Raw genomic sequence first — 24,827 nt, 5'->3', positions numbered from 1 at the left:
CCCAGGGGACACGCTGCCCTCCTATGAGGGGCTTGCTCAACTGCTGCCTCCATCTTGAACGTGGGGTTTCCCTGTGGAGGCCATGGAGGACTGCCCAGGTCCTAGAGGAGAGAGAGCTGGCTCGGCCCCGGGGCCTCGTCCCCCACCCTCATGCAGTGCTGGGAGGGCCGCAACCCCACAAGCCCAGGTGAGCCCAGCTTCCCGTCTCTGTCCGCCCCGATGGGCGCCCAGCACTGACAGCGAGTGCCTGCAGCCTGCCTCCACCCGAGGCCCTCCATCAAGAAGGAGCCGAGACCTGGGAGTGCAGGGAGGGGCTCCCCAGAGAGGCCTTCACAGCTGAGCTGCGCCCTGTCGGGAGAGACCCAAGACCCTCAGTCCTGAGAATGCTTGGCGCCAGCCGTCTGGCAGCTCAGGGGACAAGGCATCCATGCTGGACCAAATACAGAGGTCAGAGAGCCCAGGGCAAGCAGACCCACTTCCTGGACAGGGGGCCCCAGTCCCCAAGCCCCTGCCCCAGGCTCACCCCCAGCCCCTGACTTTCCTTTAGGTAGAGCCCTGTCCGATGAGCCTGGGGGAGGGAGGTCACTGCTCCGTCCCCATAATCGAGCCGTCTCTAAGGGACTGAGTGCTCAGGACACATGAGTGCATGGCCTCCAGGTGCCCTCCCACCTGGAGCATTTCTCTCCTCCAAGGAGCCCCACGACCCACCCCTTCTCAGAAGTTAGCCAAGTCCAGACAGCTGCCCCATCATACTCCAAGGGGACAGGATCACCAGGCCAAAGGGCAGACCACGTCCTCCCTGCCCCACCTCCCAGCAGGCCAGCCTCCCCACCACGCAGGACAGGGACTGTCCTTCGGCACAGGACACAGGCTACTCACCACAGCCCAGCAGAGCAGCCCTGTTAGCACAGCATCGTGGCCGGGGACCAACCCGCCCCAGCTCCGGGCAACAGCACCCACAGTGTACACTCCCGCCACGGCCCCAGGCAACAGCACCCACGGTGTACCCCACCCCGGCCCCGCGCAACAGCACCCACAGTGTAGCCCCCTGCCAGCCCCGGGCAACAGCACCCACGGTGTACACTCCCGCCCCGGCCCCAGGCAACAGCACCCACAGTGTAGCCCCCCCAGCCCCGCGCAACAGCACCCACGGTGTACATTCCCGCCCCGGCCCCAGGCAGAGACCCGGTTCCCTGAGTGGATGGAAGAGGCAGCAGGGGAGGCATGCGATGAGCGTAGAAGGACACTCAGTGAGGGCAGTCTGGCCGCAAGTCAGGCCCACAGGTTCCTCCCCTGTTCACTGGGGACAACCCCCTCCCAGAGGGTGGCTGAAAACCCAACAAGGTCGTGTAGGGAAGTTGCTGGCACCTCCCCCTGCTCAGTGTTGACTAGCTCTTGGTCACCCCGTCTCCCTTGTGCACCCTCAAGAGCTGGAGAGCATCCCAGCAGCAAGCTGCCCTGGAGGTCTCCCCCCACTCCAGGAGCACTGCAGCCAGCCTCCGCCACCTTCTACAGAGAGGGGCTCCCACGCCTCCGGCCCTGAGCCAGGGCTCCCCACCATCGCCCACCTAGTGCCTGTACTGAAAGTTTCCAGTTCTACCCCAAAGTCCTCCCCTGGGGGCTTGAAGCCCACTCACCCCTAGGCCCCCTTAGCAGAGACCCCTGTCCTCAGTTCCCAGCGGCCTCTCCCTCCACGCTCACCCCCTCTGGCCCTGCCCTCACCTCCAGGCCTCTAGCCTTGTGCAAAGGAGCCTGCGGAAGGCAGAGCCCAGAGACCCCATGGTGCGCTCCAACTCGGGCCCACCTGGGATGAGCCAGCCCGCACAAAAGGTGAGGCCCCGCGTGGAAAGGGCCCTGGCTGTGAGGCCTAGAGACCAGGCTCAGAGCAGTTAGCACACAGCGGCCCCTGAGAGCTGATCTGACAGTGTGCAGCCCGCTCCAGGGCCACCATGGTCACTTTCCCTGCTCGGCCCTGCTTCTGTCCATCTGTGACGGGCATTACATGCCTCTTAGGGCATTTACAAGCAGCAGCTCTGCTTTGCAGCCCAGCCACCACCCCACCTCCACAGGCTGCCAGCAGCTCTGGGAGCTGGTCGAGCTGCCTTGGCCAGACCTTCCCGAGCCTTCCCGGCTGTGCCCCTGCCGCCTGCTCTCCCTGCCTCCCACGGTGGCACTCTCCCGACACACTGAACTCGCAGAAGTCCCAAAGGCCCTCTCTCACCCCTCCTGGCCTATGCACAAGCCGCTGTCTCTGGCTAAAGTGCTGTGTCTGCTCGTAGCCACCTGCTCCAAGAAGCCTTCCTGGCTTGCCCAGGTCCTCCATGTTCACTGCCCCTTTCGGCCATAGCATCGATGGAACCGCAAGGCCATTGCTGAGCTGACCATCTCCACTAGGACCGTTCACCTGTGTGCCTGCGTCTGGCCACAGTACATGCTCAGAGATGGATGAAGGATGATGGAGGGATGGATGGATGGGTGAGCGAGACGGAGGCTCAGGGTCAATCTCTCCAGCCAGAGTCCTGGCTCTTGAGGCAGAGGCCCAGAGCATGGGATGAAGAGGGAAGGCCATGCACCCCCCGAGGAAGCAAGAGGAGGGGAGAGACCTGGGCCGCGGCGGCCGCGGCTGACCTGGGAGGGGGTGGTCACGCTGATCTCAGGGACAAACGTGTCGTGAAACAGGCTGAGGATCTGTTCCTGCTTGACCTCCTTGGACGGGGTGTGTTTGGGAGGCGGAGGGACTGGTGGGCCTTTCCGGAGCTGTGGGTCGGCAGCGGGTGAGGGGGCCGCATGGGGAGGCACAGTGGAGCGTGGGGCGGGGTGGGGCAGACAGACAGAGACAAAGCCATGGTTAGTCACACCCAGGCCACGGTCCCACCCAGACAACTGAGAAAGACAAACCAAGAAGAGTCACTGCTCCCCAAGACACAGAGGCCAGGACCCCACGGCCCCCTGAGGGGGAGAGTGAGGCAGGAGGTCCAGGAACACTGTGCAAAGAGAAGGGAGAAAGGGGAGGGGAGGGGAGAGGAGCGGAACAAGAGAGAAAGAGAGAAGAGAGCAGAAAAGAAGGAAAAAAGAAGGAAGTGGCCTGCCCAGGCCACCCAGGGCCGCTCCCACCACCTGGGTGAGAAGGCTGGAAAGAGAAACGGTCGCTGAGAAACAGCCCAGGCAACCAGTCTGCCCTCCAGCCCCTGCTCGCCTTCGCCCAGACCCCTCTCTCCTCCTCCCGCTGGAGGGGCCCCCCGCTCGGCCTCTGCTGTCACCTGTGGAGGCCGTCACCTGTGGAGGCTGGCATGGAGCCAGGAGAGGACCTGCCCACATGGGGGGGACCTTAGGCAAGTCATGCAAGCCCCCAAGCCTGGGTTCCCTCACTTGTGGGCTGGACATGACAGCACCTGCCTCAGGGTGGTCGTGAGGATTCAAGGAATGAAAACGCGGACAGCGCGGGCCCAGAGTCAGCGCTATGCGCGTGTGGGCTCTCGTCACTGCTCCTAACGTCATTATCCTAATCAGCTGTTGACCAGGTGATGGCCTAAAACCAACAGAGCCCCTGCCAGAAGCCAACGCTAGGGAAAGACTAAGAGGGCCGACAGGGCTGCACAGTGGACGCCATCCTCCTCTCTCCCTTTCCAGCTCCCGGGGACGCTGCAGACACCTGGAGAAACCTGGGGGGGCACGGAGCCAGGCTTCTCCAGGAGGGGGCCATCCAGAAGCTCAGAGCCTGTGCCCCTTGGCCACCTCACACTCTCCTCACTGAGCCCTTTCTCTTGCTGTCCCTTTAAATGTCCTGCATGCGGGCCGGCCCGGTGGCGCAGTGGTTAAGTGCAGTGCTCCACTTCAGTGGCCCGGAGTTCGCAGGTTCGGATCCCGGGCGCGCACTGACGCACTGCTTGTCAGGCCATGCTGTGGTGGCGTCCCATATAAAGTGGAGGAAGATGGGCACAGATGTTAGCCCAGGGCCAGTCTTCCTCAGCAAAAAGAGGAGGATCGGCATCGGATGTTAGCTCAAGGCTGATCTTCCTCACACACACAAAGAAAAACAACAAAAAAATAAAGGTCCTGCATGGCTCCATACAAGAGAGAAAGCAAGGAAGAGACAAAGACAGTTGTCTCTGCGGACTCGAGATGCTCTGGGCTGAGGGCCCCAGAGCCTGTGTCTCAGGAGGAAAGGAAGACGGAGACAGCCAAGTAGCCCGAAAGGCCAAGGAGAGAGGCCAGGGAGGGCACTGCGGTGGGGAAGAGGGATGCACAGTCACAGATGCCCCCACAGGAGGCCGAGGCCGCTAAAGTGACCCTGGGCCAGGCAGGCACAAGGGAGACCGAGGACTAGGCCCAGGCAGAGGACGGAGGACTGGGAAGCAAAGCAGGAGGAAGAAGGGCGGGAGGAAACAGGCCACCGGGACGTGGTGCCTACCTGAGACGGGGACTTGGGGAGGGCAGCCCCGGGTGTTGCCACGCTGGCCGGCTCGGGCTCATGGTTGACTCTGATCTCAGGGGTGGCAGCAGGGGAGCCATCTGGCGGAGGCGAAGGGCTCTTGTTCCCTTTTGCAGGGGCGTTGTCACTGTGGAGGCAAGACAGAAGAGGGAGCCCAATGGAGGGAGCTCATGGCATAGGAGAGGGAATGTGCACATACACAGGTGTGTGTGTGACTGGGTGTGTGCACGTGCAGATGCCCCAGGATCCATGTGTGAAAGTGTGTGCACATGTGTATGAGCGTGTCCACGTAGATCAGTGTGTGAAACTGCAGGTGTAGATGTGTCCACACAGATCCACTGTGAAAATGGGATGGCCACGTGTGCATGAGTGTGTGTCCTCGTGCGTCCACGTGTGAAACCACATGTATCTGTGCACGAGAATGGGTGGAAATGAAGGGAGGCGGCATGAGACCACAGCGGGGGCCTGCTTTGGAGATAGGGACAGCTCAAGGTGGAACTCCGAGCTGGAGGCCTGCGGTCCCCAGGGGAGCCGCCCCAAAGGCCTTGGTCGGGCTCCCCCGGCCTCCTGCTGAGGGGCCGAGCGCCACAGCACCAGAAAGCCAAACATCCTAGAAGCAAAGTGAGTCTCCTCCCACACGTCACGCAGCAGTCCCTGTGCCCAGGGTCGGCCCCAGCGCTCAGCTGGACCCCAAAGGCCTCCGGGCTGTCCGCCTGCCTGTCCACCCACTCACACCAGCTCAACCACTGCCCCACCCCACCCCGCAGGCCCCCACTGCCTGTCCACACCACGCTGCCACTGTCTCTGCACCTATGCTCCCACAGGCCCTTCTGTGGAAAGCATGGGAGACCACCCAGAGGCCATGGGCAGGAGGGTGACTAAAGGCCGCCTTCAGGGCAGGGGAGCGGCAGCCGGGCATGAGAGGGTGAGGTCTCCAGGCCAGACTGCACAGAACTGAAAACAAGGGCAAATGTATGCATAACCCGCCACGTGGGTGCAAACGGGGCAGAAAGTAAAGACCTGTATTTGCACCTGCATAAAGAAACACTAGGCCAGGTGCCGACCAAGACTCGACACTAGCCACAGGTGCTGTTCAAATTTATTCTTAAAGGAAATCAAAAATTCAGCTCCTCAGTCACACCGGCCACATTGCAAGTGCTTGACAGCTACAAGAGGTGAGGGGTACTGTGGTGACAGGGCAGGTCTAGAAGGAAACAAAAGAAACCAGTGACCACGTCACCTGGGTGGGGGAGTCTACACGATGGGACAGATGTGTGAGAGACATGGCTAGTATCTTCTCCTCTTTATTGAATGTGTTTTCCGGGAATGTATTTGCTTCCTTAAAGAATACAGTCACGCGTCACTTAACGACGGAGATATGTTCAGAGACAGGCGTCGTCGTGCAATCATCACAGGGTGCACTTACACAAACCATAATGGTAGAGCCTGTAGACACCCAGGCTGTGTGGTACCAATCTTATGGGACCTGCGTCACACTCGCGGTCCACCACCTACTGAAGCGTCGTTATGCGGTGCTTGACTGCATACATAACAGTATGCACACACACGCAGTTTTTAAAAACTCCCACCGTGCTGCAGTATCTGTTTCCCTGAGCTCCCCAGGCCTCCCTGGCAACATTCCCCACCTGTCGATGCTCCCGCTCCGGCCGCAGCCCGTTGGACACGGTGGTGCAGAGAGGCCCGTGCTGACCTAAGCTCGGCTGTCCGCCCGCCGCCCCCCCGTGCCGCCCAACCCGCACAGCACACTGCGCAGCCGGGCCGCCCCCCGCCCGCAGGCCTGCCGCAGCACGGCACACAGGAAGGCAGGTTAGGGGTTAGTGGCGCCCTCGGAGCGAGGGCTAGGCGCATGCACGGGGCGGGGCCCGCGCTGGCTCACAGGCCCCCGACGCAGCACGCACTGCAGTACCTGTTCTTCTTTCTGCGCAGCCGCGAGAACAGTTTAGTTTTCTTTCTGTGGGGACGGACGGGACGCGGAGCCCTTCATTTGGGGGAAATGCCAGACTCGTGGCTGGCCTGTTCCCTTCCCTCATCAGCAAGCCCTCTGCTGAGAGGACAGCAAACGGGCAAGGCCTCCCCCACCACCCGAGGCCACGAAGAGGGCCTGAGCCTGCCCTCAGCCGCATCCTTCCATCCGGGGACCCTGCTGGCCTGGCATGCTGTCAGGTGCCCTGGGGTGGTGCTGGCAAAACGAGCAGAAGAGGGAGCTGCTCTGAAACAGCCTGGGAGCTGCAGGAGGCTGGCCAGCAGCCGCCCTGCCTGTGGTCCAGCCCACGAGAGCCCAGGGCTTGGAGTACCAGGAAGGAGTAGGGGTCAGGTGGCCAGTGTGGGACCCTGGGAGAGGAGGCAACCAGGCCGCACAATGGGCCACTATGGTGTAAAGGAGGCTCACGAGGCTCCACTTCCCTGCCTCTCCCCTCAGACCAGCCCCTCATCGCAGGAAGCCTGGTCCACAGTCCAGGCCCAGGACGGTCACCACTCACCACCCTCCTCATCCATCCCGGACTCCCCACCCTTCCCTCCAGGCCAGGCAGGTGCAGCGCGAGGCGGGGGGCATTTCTCCCTGCAGGGACCTGGGAACCGCCTCCTGGCCTTTATCCCTCCCCCCTACCCCCCACCGCGGTGCTCTTGCCCTCAGGGCCCCTCTCTCATCACATATTTTCAGGGGAGAAGAGGAGCAGTAACATTCACTGAATATCTTCTCAGTCCTAGGCAGTACCCCAAGTGCCCCGAGAAGCAGATCGAATCACCCCGTCTTACAGGCGAGGAAAGCGGCTTCACGGGCGCTCTCCACACTGTGCGAGGCTGCACGCCACAAAGGAGGGGGAACCCCGACTGGCTATTGCTTCCCATGAGCCACAGCCAGAGGGCAGGGCACTTCCCCTCCTCCGTCACGGCTTCCCCTCAGGAAACAGGGATCTCCTCAAAGCAGGAGGCCCCCCCAACAGGCCAGACGGAGGACAGGAACAAGGCCGGCTTTGCAGAGTGCAGAATGCTGCCTTCCAGGGCCTTGGGCTTCCCAGGAGCAGGAGAGGGAAAAGGTGGCACTACCTCTCTGCTCTGAGAGGATGGCTCACTTTCCAGAAGCCTCCAGCCCTGTGAATCATTTGCTCCCCGCCCCACTACCACCAAAGCTGAGCAGGCACCCTGACTGCTCCTGCTGAACAGATGCCCTCCCCTCCCCCCCTGAGCACAAGGAGGCCAGCCAGAGAGGCCCATCCCAGGGGGACCAGGAGGACAAGCCTGGCCGGACCTTGCATGAGTCAGCGAACACCAGGCCCCCACCCCTGACCACACCTCCCCACACCCAGGCTGGAGGGCAGTGGGCGCCACATACCTGGGCTGGGCCTTCACCGTGAAGGTGTTGCTCCCGTGCTGTTTCTCCAGGCTGACCAGCACGTCGTTGAGGTTCTGGTTGAGCTGCAGAGAGGATAGCAAGCAGGTGGCGGGGGGGGACACCAAACAGCCCCATTCTCCCCAGTAACATCCCTGCTCCTCCCCGTGCCGCAGCTCCTCCCCTGCACCCCTGCCCCTACCAGGAACAAGCTCTTCTTTCCCCATCAGTGGGAGCTGGCAACCGGCACACCAAACCCAGAAAAACCAAGAGGAGAAACGGAGGAGGAAGTGGGCTGCACTGCTAACAATTACCGTTTCCGGGGACCATCTTTTCTTTCTACTTGTAGGTATTTCCTAAAATGCCACAGAGAGCTTGTACTGTTTTTAAATTTTTTTTTTAATTTTTTTGCTAACTAACTGTTGATCCTTATCATTAAAGTCATTTGCCAAGATGCTTTCAGGCCAGAGATTTCATCAAAAGCAGGCAAGAGATGAGGTTTATCCTATGCACATAGTGATTCTCATTACTGAGACTATTTCACTCTTTGCTTTGACCACCAGGAAGCTCAGAGCTGAATTTTCCTCCCATTTTACTTAAATGTTTCCTTCCCCAAAATACCTCCTTCTGTTTGTTTCTTAAATTTTTCTGAAGTTGCCTCAAACATCTGAAGGAAAGAAGAAAAAGTAGGAAGAAAAAGGAAAGCCTAAAACGCAGTACTGGCGGTACTGACTCAGGAGAGGCCTGAGTTGGCTTTTCCTCTTCCTGCCCTGGGCCTGGAATCCACCACTATCACTTCATTCCTCTGGGCCCAAGAGACAGAATCAGACCCACCCACTGCCCAGAGGGAGGGGGCTGCCAACACTGGGTTTCTCCAACTCAGCTTTACAGTTTAACTGCCAGTTAAATTAAAATGAAAAAAACACAACAGAGGAATTTAAGCTAATCAGATCCCTTGTTATACCAGGTTCTGGTAGATAATGCAGACTTGTTTCAATGTCTTAGGAAACATGGGAAAAAATTAAAACTTGAGAAAGTTCTAGCAATTTATTTATTATTTGCCTACAAATTGGGAAACCGCCACCATTTTCCGACACTGAGCTCCCTTGGCCAAGGCTGCCTGAGAACACGTTTACTATTTGAGGGGGGCTGGCTCTGCCCAGGCAAGGAGAATAGGTTTGGGAGCAGGGAGGGGGCCGGGACTAGGCCCATGGGCCCCTCTCACAGCCTCCCCAACACACCTAGCAGCTCCCAGTGGGCCCAGACTCTGTTCCTTGAGGGTAGGGGCTAGGCAGCTCCTCCCCAGGGCCCAGAGGGTCACTGGTGTGTGCCAAACCCCAGCAGGGAAGAGGGAGCTCGGCCTGCCCCCCTCCATGCCTCTGACCCTGGCCCTCGGCAGGGTGGAGCACGGCGGAGGCCCCGAGGCCCACAGGTAAGCAGGGCCTACCTTACTCATCTCCTTGTGGAAGTTCTCCTCCAGGCCCGCAATGCTCTGAAACGTGTTGACATAGAAACCTACACGGCTGTAGGGGGAGGGAAGGAGAAGGGCAAGGTGAACACACAGGTCGGGGCGGGCAGCCCAGGAGAGCCACACAGCCGATACACCTCCGCCCTCACCAGAGACACAGACCTGAGGGCACGGGGCCTGAGGACAGACACGCGTGACACAGTCATGCCGCCTGGAGAGGGAGGTCGAGGCTCAGCCCTGCCCCCTTCTGGCCCTCACCTGTTCCACAGGGACGGCAGCTCCTCCTGCAGATCCACATTCATCTCCTCAAACACCTTCTGCGCTTTGATGAGCTCCTCCTCAGCCTGCGGGGCAGGACAGTCATTCCCCTCTGCTGAGCCTCTCCCCCAGCCGGCCCAGGCCAGGTCAGGCCCACCCCCAAGACCCGTGCCACCCAACCTCCCTCCCTGGGACCAGGGCTCTGGGGAAGGCGGAGACTGAACTGGATGTGGATGCCAGGGGAAGACCTCTCAAGCAGCCCCTAGAGCCCCTGCGGCCAGGCCCGCAGGGGCTACTCCGGGAACAGGGCAAGCAGAGCAGCCATGCAAGAGGGAGACCCCCCTATCTGGCCCAGGTGGGCCGCAAGGGAGGCGAGGGGTGAACAGGGCACAAGAAGGCAAGAGACAAGGGGCCCAGGGGGCTGGGGCTCCGGAAGGGGTCAAAGGCAGACCTAGAACCAGCCAGGTGGGGGCCCTGCCCACTCACACGTGAACCCCTCTCAGGCTAAGTGTCAGCCTGCTGCCCGGCTCTCCGGGCCTTGCTGTCTCTCCTGAGTATTCCTGAGCCCCTTTCTCAAGGTGGCTCCTATTCAGCCTCAGCCACCAGCCTGCATTTCACTTCCCTGGGAGAGGCTTTCCTTGCACCACCCCCAGCCCCCACACCCACTCTGTGCCCTGTCCCCCCAAGAGGGAAGGGCCTGGGGAGGAGGGAGACGGGCTACTGGGCAAGGTGCCTTTGCCCCCTCCAAAGGCCTTCATGCCTTCCCCAGCGCGGGCCCTGCGCCCTCCAGGCCTGCTCAGGCCCACCAGGCGGTGGCGCTAAGGCCCCATCACAGAGCAGAAGAATTTGGGGAGCAGCAGACGCCCCTCTCTGAAGGCGGAGGGAGGGCAAGGCAAGGGTAGTGTGAGTCACAGGACCCGGGCAGAGAAGGGGCTAGCTTGTTCTGGAAACAGTGATGCAAGGAGGTGACTTGGATTCAGGGTCTGAGTCACAGCCCTGGAACGTGGTGGGCCCCACCCAGCAGAAAACTTCCCACCAGCAGCCTCACGTTCTCAGGCCTTCTGGCAAAGGCAGCCAACTGGCCTGAACGCCAAACTGCCACAAAGCACACGATTTCCCCCAGCCCACCCAGCTGTCCCATCCAGTTCCAGGCACCAGGATGAGCCCAAGTCAGCCCCTACCCCACTGCGCCCCCCAGGCCAAGCTGTGGTGACTTGGGGGTGGGACTAGAGGAGAGACAGGCCACCATCGCTCCTGACTATACAATTACCTCCAGGTTGTTGGAACTTGCTAGAGTGAGCATGAGCTCCTTGCCTAACTTTTTAAAATCTAATTTAAAAATTAAAGGTAGAATAGAAAAAAAAAATGTCTCCCTAAACATGCATGTGGGCTGCTCCTGGAATGGCCCAGACCTGGCGTGCCCTCTAGGCCACAGCCAGGCCATCCCTGCCCTCCTCCTCTGAGCATCCCAGTGCCTGGGTGGGGGCTGCTAACGACGGTTCGTAGAACCCACAAGTGAGTGACTCCCACACGACCAGCCTCGCACGTCTCACACTCATACACACCTCCCTCCCACTCAACGGCAGAGTCTGGGTCAAGTCCCATGTCCCTCAGGAACCCACCTGGACCACCCCAGCTCCTGTACCCACGGAGACCACCTCTCCATGAGGATTCAGCTGCCACCCCACCACGGGGGTCCCAACTCCCCAAATGAACAATCATGACAATGACGGTAACGATGGCGCAGCAGCTCATTGCTGTATGCCAAGCTCTGTTCACACTCCCAGCGAAGCTGCAAAGAATAGGGTTCCTGGAAGTCAGGGCCTGAGTCTTTTATTCCCTTTGGGTCACATTCCTCATATTCTGACTCTTTCAGAAGCACTCGGGGTAGCAGGGAGCGGGAGGAGAGCTATCATTGTGGGGGAGGCCTTGCAGCCCCGTGGCTCTGCTCCATGCTGACGGACATGGAGCACAGACCCAAAATGACCCACTCACCATGCAGCAGGGCACCAGGGTCCTGCAGGCAGGTTTGAGGAGACTGTGACAAGTGTGGAGAGCAGCTCAGAACTAGCCCAGGGAACACCTGGAACTGGTCAGCTCGAGAGAGGACAGCCTCACGAGGTTTCACTGTCTCCCCAAAGGCAAGTCAGCCGGCAGGGCGGCCCCGGGACCCCAAGTGCCCCAGCTCACAGCCAGCCAGCTGCCCATGGGAACTCCGAAGGCTCCCCAGCTCCCACCCAGGCATGCGCAGGGTGGGGACAGAAGGAGGATATGCTCCAATAAAAACTGAATCCAAGTGGGAAAGCCAACTCAGCTGAAAGGCCTTACATCTGCAGCCCAGCATCCAAAGATGAGGTCATAGGCCTCAGCCTCCCCTGCCACTCCCCTGAGGGGTGGGGGTGGGGGGCCTCCCAGCAGGACTCCCCACCACACCCATCCTCGGAGCCCAAGAGCAGCCACAGGCACCACCCCAGGCCCCACAGTCTCCGGGGGGCTTCTCCCACTCAACAAAAATGTTCACTGGCCTCTTGCCAAACCCGTTTCAGAAAAATTATGCAGAAACCCTGCCTCTGGGTTAGTGAGCCCATTCCCCCTCAGCCAGAAGTCCTGAACTCTACAGGCAGGACAGGCCACTCCAGCCCCTCACGCCTCCACCTCCTGCGCAGAGGAGGATGCGGGCCCCCTGAAGACTCCCTAGGCCGTCTCCCCCAGACCCTCCAGGGTCACCCTGACTGCAGTGTGAGACTGTCAGCAGCTCAGCGCCTGCAAAGTCAGCCCACAGCTTTGGCCTAAAAGAAATCAGGCAGCAGGTCAGGTAAGAAATTAGGCCACGAGCCCATGCTGAGCCCAGAGCTCTCCACATCACAGGCATTTAACATATGTGGGTTGAAGATGATGACATCAGAAGGTGGTCCAGAGAAAACGGAGCAGCTGCCCAGGGGAAACCCAACCTCCTGGGTCAGGCCTCTGTCACCTGCCCCACCTTGGAATCACGAAGGGGTGCTGGAGTCACGTCAGTTTCACCGGAGAGAAAACCACAAGGCCATCTCTCCCAGCGCTGCATCCAGCAGTCCCTGGCCACACTGTGCTCACCCAGGACCTGGCCCATTCTGAGGGCAGGGGGCTGAGAAGAGTGAAGTATTGCCAGGGTAGCAGGATCACTCAGGAATTTTGCACAAAGAGCCTCCTCCAGGAAGCCCTCCAGGACCACTGTGGTATGAACTGTCTGCCCTCCAAGAAACTCCCAAAGAGCCAACCTTCTAGGCCCCAGGTCTCAGCATCCCCGCCAGATTGATAAGCCCTCCCAGTGTCCCCTCCAGGGGACCACAGGTCCCAGGTGTCCCCCAAGAGTCTGGCCAGCTGTGGCATGACGACCTACATGGAACCCCAGGCCAGGGAGCTAGGATGATGACCCAGGGCATGAGTCAGGTGAGACCCCACTCAGCCACTGGGCTGCTCTGGGAGCCCGGGCAGGAGATTGTGCCTCTGTGGGCCAGTTTGTCTCCTCAGTAAATTCAGGATAACCTCCCAGTTCTTATGAGGCTTGAAGGACAATGCATGCCAAGTCGGGAGCCCTAGTGACATCACGCCCCTCCCGGCAGGAGCCCTCACAGAGGACAAACGGCTCCGAGGCTTTCCTGGGTTCCTGGAGGCTAGGATTTCAGAGAGTCACAGGACGACCAGAGACCCGGGTGCTGAGCAACAGACCTGGGCCCATCCCAGGTCCACCAGTGCCCCAGCCCCTCTCTGCCTCGTACATTTGACCTCAGGTCTCCCAGCAGAGGCATCTGAAACAGCTCTGCCTCCCAACCCAGGAAAGGGGCTGAGCCCTCCCCCACCCAGGCACAGGGCAGCTGGGCAGACAGGCGCCCAGCGCCAAGGACAGGACAACAGACCAGAAGGCGCCAGCACGTGCAAGGTTAGAAGCCAGTGTCACCTGATTTCGGAGCAGGTTAGTTTGAGCTACGAGATGAGCCTGCAGTTTGCCTTGGCACCACTGGGGGGCGGCTTTCTCAAGCAGCGAGACAGGCTGGGGGTGGGGAGGGGAGGTCAAGGTGAAGGAGAGAGGAGAAACAGGACGGAGAGGGGAGAGAGAAACAGAGGCACAGATATTAAACACCAAGTCCAAACATCCCCAACACAGTGACAGACAGGCTGGCTACCCCTCCAGGGGCCAGCCCCCACAGCAGGGGAAAACCTCCTGAAGCCAAAAGAATGAAGGGAAGCCCCAAGTGGGGGCAGAGATGGGGGTAAACTCCAGCTACAAAGGAAAATGTGAGAATCGTTAGCAGGGGCAGAGGGACTCAGCAAGCGTGGTCCTGCTCCAGCGTAGGGGACCCACCCTCGGTCCCCCGGCCATGTGGAAAGTGTGGCCAGCCCAAGCCCTGTGCCCCCGGCTTGTTCCAGCTGAGACAGGGTCACATCGGATCCCGTGACGGAATTCCACTCAGAGCACGCCAGGCTGGGCGGGGCCATTCCAGTGAAGCCAAGCCAGGCCTGCTCTCATTCTGGAAAGTGGCCTCAGAACGGGCCAGAGGAGCCAGGGGCCAGGGCAGGCACCACAGGATGGGCCGGAAGTGGGCCCTCACCAGGCATCCTTTCACTCCTCCGCCCTGGGCCCAGCACCACCACCTCCCCAGCCCTGTGACCTGGGACTAGTCACAGCTGTAAAGCCATCTGTAAGGGGGTTGATTCCTGCCGGCCAGGGGAGCAGTGAGAACCAGGGTGCATAGGCGCAGTGAGTGCAGCACAGAGGAAGGCTCCTCCCAGGGTCCCTGCCGCATCTCCCTGAAGACTCTCCCGAAGCCGCCCACAAGACCTTACCTTGGCAATTTTCACTTCATCCTTCTTTTTGGCGGTTTGGAGGGACTCAAAATGGTGCCGGGCACTGTCGTAGTCCACCAGCTTCCGCCCTCGCTTGGCGATGCGTGACTGGGGGACAGACGGAGGAGGAGGGGCTGAACAGGGCCTGGCACCCACGCTGAGATGCTGACTCAGGCTGGGCCCAGAGAAACTGGGGTGTGGGCACAGGGACCTGGATGCAGCAGGAGGGCCCAGGACAGTAGACCCCAGGCTCAACGAGTCCATCTAGTGCATGCTTGAGTCACGGCTGCCTGAACACTTCCGGTGGCAAAGAGCTCAACCCTTCAAGGTAGTCCATGTCCTCTGTGGTCCTTTCCTATACAGAGGTCAAACCGTCTCCTTGCAATATTAACCCATGTGTCAGTACCCACCAGCCAATACTGCAGGGGATGAGCCTCTTTCCTGGCCTGGCCCTCAGCTCCTTAAAGACATCTCGTGGGCCACCACTGTCAGCCTCCCTTCTTCCAATAAAGCACCTTTGGGAGCCTGAGGCATCTGCACTGGGGGGCTGAGTGGGCCAGCATGGAGCATGACCCCCTCTCCCGGGGATCAGGTCCTGTACGACAGTCACCACCTGGGCTGGACACCTCTGCTTCCACGGCCGAAGCACCCAGGGTCCCATTCACCTCAGTGGAGACCCTGGCACGGTGACAAAATCTTAACACGTACCTGAGCCCAGCAGAGGCAGCTGGCTTTTTCAACATACACAATCATACAAATACACCCAGATAAGAGGTGACACGCACAACTATACACACATTCCCTTCCAAGCACACACAGCCTAACACAGGTCACCTTTAGGCACACACGCCCAGTCCTTATATCCCCTTAACACACCTTATACAATCCTATGGTCTCTCCATAGTGACACAGCCACACACACGTACACACACCATGGGGTCTCCTTCCGTAGCCCAGGGACCTGAAAGTACAGGGCTCCTAGCTCCGAGAGGCCCAGGTCTGGGGAGTCAGGAAGTGAGGGGCTGCCTCAGAGGAGCAGCCCTGGAGAGAGAAACTGCCAGGCGAGGGGATGCTGCCTTCAGGGCAGAGTCACCGCAGTGCTGAGCCAGCCCTGGGCTGCACCCCCCACCGCTTCCTCTCTCCCTCTGCAGTTCCTTCCCCAGGCTGCTGATCAGAGCCGGGCAGACCTACAAAGAGCGCCTCTCACCTTGATGTCAGGGAACTGGCCCAGGTACGTGTCCATGGTGAGCAGCGCCTGGTCCACCAGCTTCTGGTGGAAATCCATCCAGAGCAGGTCATTGTTCTAAAGGAGGAAGAGCACGTGAGCGTACCACCAGGGGGCTGGGCCACCCCCAGCCCTCAGCTATCACCTCCCAAGCCCTGGGGGTCAGCCCAAGCCCCATCATTTCACAGCTCAGTGGCTTCTCAGAACCTCGGTTTCCTCATCTGTAAAATGGGGGGTAACAACTCTTGTCCTATGGCCTCTCACAGGGTGACAGTGAGGATCAGATCAGCCCAAGGCCGGTGGGGTCAGGGAGGGAGGCTGACCGAGTCATGAGACACGACACAGAGATGAGGAATAGCCACAGTCCAATACCTCATGACAACCCACCTCAGTGTGAGGGCACGTCGGAGGAGAAAAATGACCCTCAGAGACGGGAGGCCACTTGCCCAAGGACACGCAGCATGTGAGTGTCCCAACAGGAAAGGCTTATGCCAGAGGGCGAGATGGAGTGGGACAGGCCAGCAGCTGAGGCCAGCAGGACCCTTCGAGCAGGGCCAAGGCCCCCTGCCCCACGCTCACCTCGGCGATCTTGTTCGCGTCGTCCCTGCCAGGCCAGTCGGGCTCGTACACCTCCTGCAGACACTCGTTCAGCTTCTTGGAGGCCTCATGCATGGCTGTGGGGCAGAAGGGTCACATTGCAGCCAGGGTCATGGGGGGCCCGGGATGCGGGGGGACCCTTGCCCCCACCCCCAAAGGCCCAGGAGGTATGTGGGCCTCCACTGACAGCCCTTGCCCCCCCACCCCAGACACTGCCACCCCTTCCCAGTTTTGCACCCATCAGCTGCACATGGGGAAGGCCCCTCACTGTATCTCATACAGCCCGGCCCAGCCAGGAGCCCCAGCTGCCCCTCACCTTTGACGGAGGCCAGGTAGGTCCGAAGATCCTTCTGCAGCCGAGTGCCCTCGGTCTGCAAAGAGAGAGACGAGAACAAAGTGAGGGCCTGGGGGCACGCTGTACCTGACCCTGTCCTTCCTGCACTCCCACATGGACAAATGCAGGCTGCTCCTGACAACGTCACGGACCAGCTGTCCTCACCAGGGCGTTGAGAGGACTAGAAAACACGAGATGTCTAAAAGCCCCCGGGCCACGGCCTGGCATGAAGCATGAATCAGAGCACAGCAGCCATTGCCTCTGGCCACCAACGCACTGAGCATCCACTGTGTTCTCGGCACCGTCCCTGCCTCGGGAGCCCTGTGCCTAAGGGGACATTCATCCCGAGTCTGTCAGCACTTGTCTCTTCCAGGCACTATTCTCAGCCCTGTAAGGAAGGCAGAGACCACTCGGCCCCAGACAGCACACAGGGGGCACGACTGAGTGACACACGCGACAGCACACATGAAAGACGAGAGTGGCATGCGACAGGCCTGCCCTCAGACAACCGTGGACCAAGTGGCCAACGAGCACAGGAACGTGGCCGGGAGGTGCAGCGACCACCCGACACCCTGTTCAAAAGCCTTAGGTGGTGCTGAGACCAGCAGGCCCCCACGGCATCATGCCAGGGAGGGAGGGCCCGGGGCGAGCCTTTCCAGGGTCAGCCGGGCTCTGATGGATGGAGGACAGCCCTGCGGGTACAGGAGACCTCAGGAAGTGGTGCACAGAAGTGTGGGGATCATGTCCATGACTCTCAGCACACCCCCAGCTGAGAAGAGATGTAGGATGTAGGAGGAAGAGGTTGACGAGGGGGAATGGGCCAGGTAGCGAAGCCCCCTGAGCTGGGAGGGCAGCCCCAGGGGCTTCCTGAGACGGCAGGACCAGCAGAGAATGTGGAACGGGGCGGGGAAGCCTCAAGTCCCTCTGGGCCATCAGCACCACAGAAGGCAGGAGCAGGAAAGCTGAGTTCCAGGTGGCAGGAGGGGTGATCAGGCTGAGGCCAGCAGGTGAAGTCTGAGACCACCAACAGTGAGATGCTGAAGCTTCCAGAAGCCATGTGAAAAGAGGGAGAGAGCACACACAAGCATTGGGGCCATGAAGACCCAGCTCTATTCCTTACTAGACATGTAGCCCTAAGCAAGTTACTGAACCTCTCTGAGCCTTGGTCTCTTCGTCTGTCAGCTGAGGTGAATGAGCCTTGCCTGGCAGACCACAAGCTGATGTGCGTGGAGGGCTCGCACGGTGCCTGGCACACCCAGGTGCTCAGGGAATGGCTTCAGGGAGCCGGGCCGGATCCCATAGCCTTGAAGGCCAGCCTCAGGAAATGGGCTGTATGCTGAGGACAATGATGTGGGGCAGAGGGGGGCCACGAGGAGAGTGGGGCCTCTTGGAGGCCATGGATAGCAGTGCCTGAGGCTGGCCTCTGCAGGGGAAGGGCACCCTCCCGCCTCTCCCTGCCCTGACACGACCCACAGCTTTGTTTTGGATTCCCTCACCCTGGTGGAGGGTTAGATAGACACGGACCCAGCAGCTAGCCACAGTCCCTGGAGACCAGCACCCCTACAGAGCCCCGGCCTGGCCAGCCTGGAGCTCCTAGAGAAGAAACACTCCTGCCGAGCACAAGCAGAGATGCGGCCACCCCTCACAGGCTCACCCCCAGGCACCCTCAAAACCAAGCAGGCCCCCCTCCTCCTAGCCGGGGCCTCCTCCCCTGGTGTCCTCAGAGTGCTGTGCACCAGCGGCAGACTCTCCACGCACCGTCTTCTCAACAGCTTTCTCCCCACCTGACGAACGAGGAAGCTGCGAGGCGCACTGACTCGCCCAGGGTTACACAGGGGCTGTGAGCCGGTGAGGAGCTCCAAGGCCGGGCACTCGGGCCCCCGTCTGCTGAATGGGTCAGGAAGGGCCCTGAGAACACAGGCAGGTCCCTGGTTATTAGGATGACCGCCACCATGAGACGGAGAGACCTCGTGCAGGCGGGTTTCGGGGCAGCCCAGAAGATGCTGGACAATTTAAAAAAAAAAGGAGGAGTGGAGAGGAAAAAAGCAAACCCTCCCCAAAATTCCTTCAATCGCGTAGAGTATACATAATTCTTATGAACATCAGAGTCTGAGGCCCACGGATGAAAGATTAAGGAAGAAACGACAGGCCAATCCCCTAGCATTTGCAGCTCCCTGGAGTTCCGCCAGGGGGTCAGATGTGGACCCTCGGAGACGGAGAATGGGCCCATCCCACTCGATGTAGCCTCTCTAGTCCCAACAACTAAACGCTTTGGTGTAAGGATGAGGAGTAAAGTGTATTCGTGATGTGATGCTATTGTATTCCTCTGATGTCCCAGAATATTCCAGACCCAGCTTCTCTTCCTGCCAAGCCTACACCATCTCGCTCCCCTCCCCACTGCACCCCGAGGAAGGGGTCGCCCGTGGGGTGGAATGCCACGCTCGCCCGGGCTGCAGGCGGTACCAGGGCCCCTTGTGCTTCCCAAACAAGGCCGTGCTGTGAGCAGGCTCGCTGGGCACAGATGTGCAGGGGCCGCCAGAGCTCTGCCTCCGTGTGCCAACTGCAGCTGGCCCCTCAGCCGTACTCCCCAGTCAGTCCCCAGGGTCGGACACAGCCCTCCCCAGCCTGGGGGGCCCATCCAGCTGCCTCCTGCAGGGCAGCACCCAGACCGGCCAGCACAGAGTGTGTGTTCACTTCCCAACTGGCTCCCTCAGCCCGCAGAGGGTCTGAGAAACAACTCTCCGGAGGCTCCTGACTCTAACACACTCCTTGCAGAGAAGCTGGGGGAAGGATAAGGTTCTGGAGCCACTGCCCCTCAGCCTGCTCTCCTGGCTCTGGACTCAGGAGTCTGCAAGGGCATCACAGCCCAGGACCAACACCTAATGCAGCTCGGCCAGCACCCTATGTCCCCGCGGCACCTCCCTCCAAAGGGTGTTCCCTGCCTCCCCTGACATCAACCCCCAGTGGTGGCCTGAAGACCCGAGCCCTCATCTTCCCAGTGGGTTTAGGGGACAGGGATGTCCCCTCCTGCATGGACCCCCTGTGGCTCCAGCCAACACTCATCCCTCTGCAGTCAATGCCAGAGGACCTTCATTCCATAGGCAGGGAGACCCACTTTGAGCAGAGCCCTGGGTGGGCCCTGGGACAAGAAGGAATCAGACCTGCCCCACCTCAGTGACAGAAATGCCAACAGCAGTGAGCCCTGGGGTGCAAGCTACAGGTGGCCCCCAGGAGGAAGAGCTTGGCCCACTTGGAGGACCCAGGATGGCTTCCAGGAGGGCCTGAGCTGAGTCTGCAGGTGGTGTGAGTGGGCCGTCCAGGGTTTCTCAGTGCAGGGACAGAGGGCAGGGGAGAGCGAGAAGTGCTGAGTGGGCCCAGGAAGGGCTGTGTGGCCTGGGTCCCTGTAAAAGCAGGTAACAGCAAGGTAACCTACACCCTGTCCTAGGACCCACCCCCATAGGAAGGGGTAGGAAATTCCCTTCCTTGAACACCAAATTCCCTGCTATCCTCAGCCCTGACTAGCGCTGGGCCCACTCTGCTTAGTGTTCACAGATAAAGAGCAGGAGAGCACTCGGCTCCCAAGCTTCTCACGCTCAATCCTCACCCCACCTTTCCTCAGGTCTCCCAAGACCTGCAGGTTGGCTGAGGCCAAGCCCACTGCAGCTTCCTGAATTCACTCCCTCAAGAATAGGGACCGGCACACTTTTCTGAATCCTGATAGGCCCCAGTCATCCCACACATCAATCAAATCCAGAGCTGCCTTAACCCCCAAGGGAGGGTTACCCCAAGACTTGAATGAGATGAGACCTCAAATTCACCCCCTCCTGCTACCACTCTTGGGCCCTGAAAAGCCGGCCATTCCACTCAACGTGATGGCCCACAGAGCCCCAACTCAAGTGATTGCTCTATGTCCACAGCCAGGGAGCCACCAACAGCCACCAGTGCTGGTTATCTTTAGCCCTGGCCTCACCGCCCAGCCCCTCTTCCAGAGGATCAGTGAGTGACTCCTTGCCTAGAGCCAGGGACCCAGAGCGGGTGACTCAGGGATGAAGAGGGAGAGCATCACTATAGTCACAGCTCTGGGGCCAGGCCACAGGGAACCACAGCTCCTAGACTTGTGCTTCCCTCACCTTCCACCAAATAGTTTAGCCTACTCTGGGGAGCCCCTGTCACCCCAACCCAGGTTTGCAGTTCAGGAGCTGCCCTACCATTTCTTCCCAGCCCAGCCAGTTGCCCTCAGGACTGGGACTCCACTCCAGAGAGGGACCTGAAAGTGGACAGACCAGGATTTAAACTCCCAAGGCCCCAACCCCAGCTGTATGGCCTTGAAAGAGTTGCTTAACCTCTCTGATCCTCAAGTGCCTCATCTGTGAAACGAAGAGAATATTAGCATCCCCTGAAGGATCAATGCTCATGTCTGTAGAACCCACAGCAGTACCTGGTCCACAGGAGGTACTCAAGTAGTGGCGATTCCCTAAAAGGCTTTCAGAGCATCCCACAACCTGAGGAAGCCAGCTGAAGAGGGGACGTGCTCCAGCAGCTTCCAGGAGACAGAATCAAAAGCAAAGACTACAGGCTTCTTGTTCAAGCCTCCATTTTGCAGGTGAGAAAACTGAGGCCCAAGAGGCAAGGGCTCACCCAGGGGCACAGAGGCAGTAGACATCTCTGTCATGCCACCCACTTGGGCCTTGAAACACCTCCCATTACTCGCCTAGGGGACAAGCAGCCATGGGGGCTCCCATCCCTACCGTGGGCAGCCTCTTGGATGAGCTCCTCTGGCAGGTGAGGGTGCACTTGGCCCTGGGGCCTTTCCCAGAATGCAACCTGGCCCTCTCCCAGCATGCTCCCATGCCATCTCCCAGAATGCTCCCCAGCCCTCTCTCAGCATGCTCCCTGGGCCTCTCCCAGGATGCTCCCAGCCCTCTCCCAGCATGCTGCCAGGCCCTCTCTCAGAATGCTTCCAGGCCCTCTCCCAGCATGCTCCCTGGGCCTCTCCCAGGATGCTCCCAGGCCGTCTCCCAGCATGCTCCCTGGGCCTCTCCCAGGATGCTCCCAGGCTCTCTCCCAACATGCTCCTAGCCCCTGGCTGGTGGGCTGTCAGAGTTCTCCAAAGGAGGCCTCTCCCCCTAGGCTCCATTCCAGCTGCAGAGACGTTGGAAGGCGCCTTCAGTGCTTTCTGAGGCCTCAGACGTGGGCAAGGAGCAGGGAGAGGCCTGGTCCCTCCCAGCCCCCAGCCTGGGCCCACCTGGCCCCTTTCCTAGCAGAGCTTGGACCCTGACCTCATTCCCCATGCCCATTCTCACTCCTTGTGGCCTCTTCTGGCCTCTATCCCCATCTCGCTCACTGGGGCTGGCCGGCAAAAGCCAGAGAGCCATGGCCCAGCTCTCCCTCCCTTCCTGCTACCTTAGCCCTCCCTCAAGAGTTGAGAATCGCCAGGATCATCCCACTTCCCCCTTCTACTGTCCTCAGATACAGCCACAGAAGTGGCTTATTCTAGACTTAGCTGATCTCTGTGGGGGAAAGTTTCAGGGATAATCCAGTCAAGGTGTTCAGAGCCCTTTGGTCAGGAAGTCCTCCCTTGTATCTAACCACTGCCCCCAGGCTGCCAATGTGATTCTGTCACTGGCCCCTGGCCTATAAAGGGACTTGGTAAGGATGACCTTAAAGTCCCTTGCAGTCTTCGGAACCAGACAAGTATGAGTCTGAATCCACTTGCAAAGCTGGATGGCCTTGGGCAAATTATCCAACTTCTCTGAGCTCCAACTGCTTCCATCAAACAAGGAACGATGATGCTGACTGCCTTACAGGGTCATTGGAAGGCACCCACAAGCCATCTACAGACGGCCCACCTGGAGCGTGCCACATAGCCAGGCACAGTCGATGCTCAGCACGGGTCCAAATCAAACCAGGCTGTCCTGCTCCCCTAATAAACCCTGCCATGCCACTCTCCTCAAAAGAAGCTTCTACAGTTCCCACTTGCCTTGACATTGAAGTTTTTCCAGAGTCTGGCCACAATCTATTGCCTGCTCCCACCCAACACCACACCTCCCCCACCCTTCCTACATCTTACGAAGGACCTAAAGTATACCCCTGTCCCTCCTCTTTCCCACGGCCCACACCCTGTGCCAGTGCTCTCTCCTCCAGGAAGTCTTCCGTGACCTTGCCAGCCCACACTGATCCCCATTCTCCAAGCTCCCTTACTCCACAAATTCGGCTCCTGACATCTTCCACCCGGCAGCCACAGTTCCATTTTCATAGGCTCCCTAAGGCCAAGGGCCACCCACACTCACCAGCTGCTTGTTGAAATTCTGGACACACTGTTCAAACTGCTCATCCTTTGTCTCATCCGCCTTCCCCAGCTTCTGGAGGACCTGCCAAGGCAGAGGGAGAAGGGAGAGTGGTACTTGGAGAAAAACGAGTGGCCCAAACGAGAGTGGCCGGTCGCAATACCACAGACTCACCCCACCCAGCCCAGGCCTGGAGGCCACAGCCACGAGCATAGCTGGGACTGGGATGGTCAGGAGGTCACGGCTGCTGTGATCCCCAAGGGCAGGACTGAGTCGCTCCAGTCTTGAGACCTCTCCCCGCCCCATCCAGGGCTCGCCCCTCAACCAAGAGGAGGAGCTTAGGACAGGCCTGCTGTCACGACCGAAACCAGGAGGAGGGGGGCTTCCAAGGCAGCATGGGGGATCGGGTGCCTGCTTGCTGACCTCACACTGCACCCTGGGTGCTCTGCTCCCACCCTGCTGCTGAAAAGTGAGCTGAGCAGGAGAGGGGCCAGCCAGGAGCCACGTGACTCCACTTCCTGAGCCCAAGGCCCACGAATACCAAAGGGAGGAAAAGCAGCCTCTGGGCTGGGAGGTGACCCCCGGGACAAGGCGGGGCAGCGAGGCCACCGGCACAGGCCCTGGGCACAGGCTCTTCGGTCACTAGGAGTCTTACTAGATTTTCGGGGGTGATCTGCTCCAGCCTCCCTGCTCCCTCCTCCACAGCCCAGTGGGCCGTGCTGGGCTTCTCCTGGCACTCACACTCACACGCATTCACACACACGGCCTCACAGCCACACGCCCTACTCTCAACTGGAAATCTCCCCCCTGGTGAGTCACAACTGTCCCTTCTCAGCTGTGTCAGGAGAGCAGAGGTGGAGGGCAGAGGTGGGGAGATGGGTGGTAAAGGCAAAGGACACCTATGGCCAGGAGAGGGGGAAAGACCTAAAAAAGGGGGGAAAGACCTAGAAAAAGGGGGAGCTGGACCCGGAACCCGAGAGGAAGCCCTAACCAGAAGGGCTGGCCCACCAGGCTCTCGAGAAAGGGGAAGGGAGGCAAAATAAGGAGGCAAAATAAAGACACAAGGAGTGGTGAGGGCTACGGGAGGGAGAGCAGGAAAAAGAAAGATGAGAGATGGAGGCGCAGAAAGGGGATGCTGACGCAGAGCTGGAGGCGGGTTTGCAGGGAGACAGGGAGGCAGAGACCCCCTCTGCGCCCTGGGCAGGCACCTCCACGGGAAGCAGCAAGGACAACATGATCAGCAGAGGCAGCGGCCAAACCGCAACACAAAGGAGAAGGAAACAGGCAGCAGTGGGTGGGGGTGGCAGGTGGAGGGAAGAGGAGGGCCCAGGGCAAGGACGAGCATCAGGTGGGGCTAGGCCCCACGGGCCCGGGGCGCCTGTGAGCAAGCGGGCCAGCCCAGCAGCTGTGCTAGGCCAGCAGGCCATCACCAGCACGCCACTCAGCTGTGCCCTCCTTTCAAAGTCCCTGAAGTGGGCCACACTGCCTGGAACACAGCTTTGCCTGCCCAGCACCCAGGCCAGGGTGCTGGACTGAGGGATGCCCAGTCCCAGAACAGAGCCCGGACCCTTCCCACCCCTGACTGGCCCTAAGATGGCCCGTGCTGCCCTGTGACACCTTCTCCGGCAGGCCCAGGAGCCATGGCGAGGCCAGTCAGCTGGCAGGCCCTCTCTCTTATCGTGTAGTGCATTTGGCCATGTCTCACCAAGCGCCTGCTCTGCACCCAGCCCTGGGCATCTCTGCTGAGGCTGCAGAGATCGATGAGACCTGGGTCCAGTCCTGAGAGAGAGGGAAGCACATAGGACTGTGGGAGCCCTGGGTGGAGATCCCATCTAGCCTGAGCAATCACGGAAGGCTTCCGGGGGGAAGTGGCAGTTCAGACGGAAGAGAGGGCTTGCAGCAAAGGCGAGGAGACCAGAGAGATGAGGTATATTACTAGGGAATTTTGAATCACTCAAGGAGACGAGAGGTCACAGAGGATAGTGAGGGAGGATGTGAGTGGCAGGAGGGACAGGGGTGGGCGCTGGGGCGTGGCCCACCAACAACTTTA

At 60.0% G+C, this 24,827-nt stretch overlaps 1 protein-coding gene across 13 annotated transcripts in view; it reads right to left on the bottom strand.

Annotated features, from left to right (window-relative positions):
• The window catches only part of BIN1 (bridging integrator 1), a 57,893-nt gene that overhangs the window by 6,782 nt on the left and 26,284 nt on the right, over nucleotides 1-24,827 (bottom strand). For 5 of the 13 annotated variants that reach the window (XM_058548778.1, XM_058548767.1, XM_058548771.1 and 2 more), the window contains exons 2-12: nucleotides 22,781-22,861; nucleotides 16,473-16,527; nucleotides 16,139-16,233; nucleotides 15,542-15,637; nucleotides 14,335-14,442; nucleotides 13,448-13,540; nucleotides 9,511-9,596; nucleotides 9,232-9,307; nucleotides 7,788-7,870; nucleotides 4,412-4,559; nucleotides 2,629-2,757 (exon numbers count right to left, since the gene is read on the bottom strand). In XM_058548778.1, coding sequence (XP_058404761.1) covers nucleotides 2,629-2,757; nucleotides 4,412-4,559; nucleotides 7,788-7,870; nucleotides 9,232-9,307; nucleotides 9,511-9,596; nucleotides 13,448-13,540; nucleotides 14,335-14,442; nucleotides 15,542-15,637; nucleotides 16,139-16,233; nucleotides 16,473-16,527; nucleotides 22,781-22,861 — 1,050 coding nt within the window. The remainder of the gene's footprint in view (nucleotides 1-2,628; nucleotides 2,758-4,411; nucleotides 4,560-7,787; nucleotides 7,871-9,231; nucleotides 9,308-9,510; nucleotides 9,597-13,447; nucleotides 13,541-14,334; nucleotides 14,443-15,541; nucleotides 15,638-16,138; nucleotides 16,234-16,472; nucleotides 16,528-22,780; nucleotides 22,862-24,827) is intronic. The other 8 variants (XM_058548779.1, XM_058548770.1, XM_058548774.1 and 5 more) reach the window with 3 other exon arrangements.

The sequence above is a fragment of the Diceros bicornis genome, chromosome 10 (assembly GCF_020826845.1).
Source record: "Diceros bicornis minor isolate mBicDic1 chromosome 10, mDicBic1.mat.cur, whole genome shotgun sequence".
NCBI classification, from domain to species: Eukaryota; Metazoa; Chordata; class Mammalia; order Perissodactyla; family Rhinocerotidae; genus Diceros; species Diceros bicornis.
The sequence above is the reverse complement of the archived record's forward strand: the minus strand, read 5'-3'. Positions and strand labels throughout refer to the sequence as shown.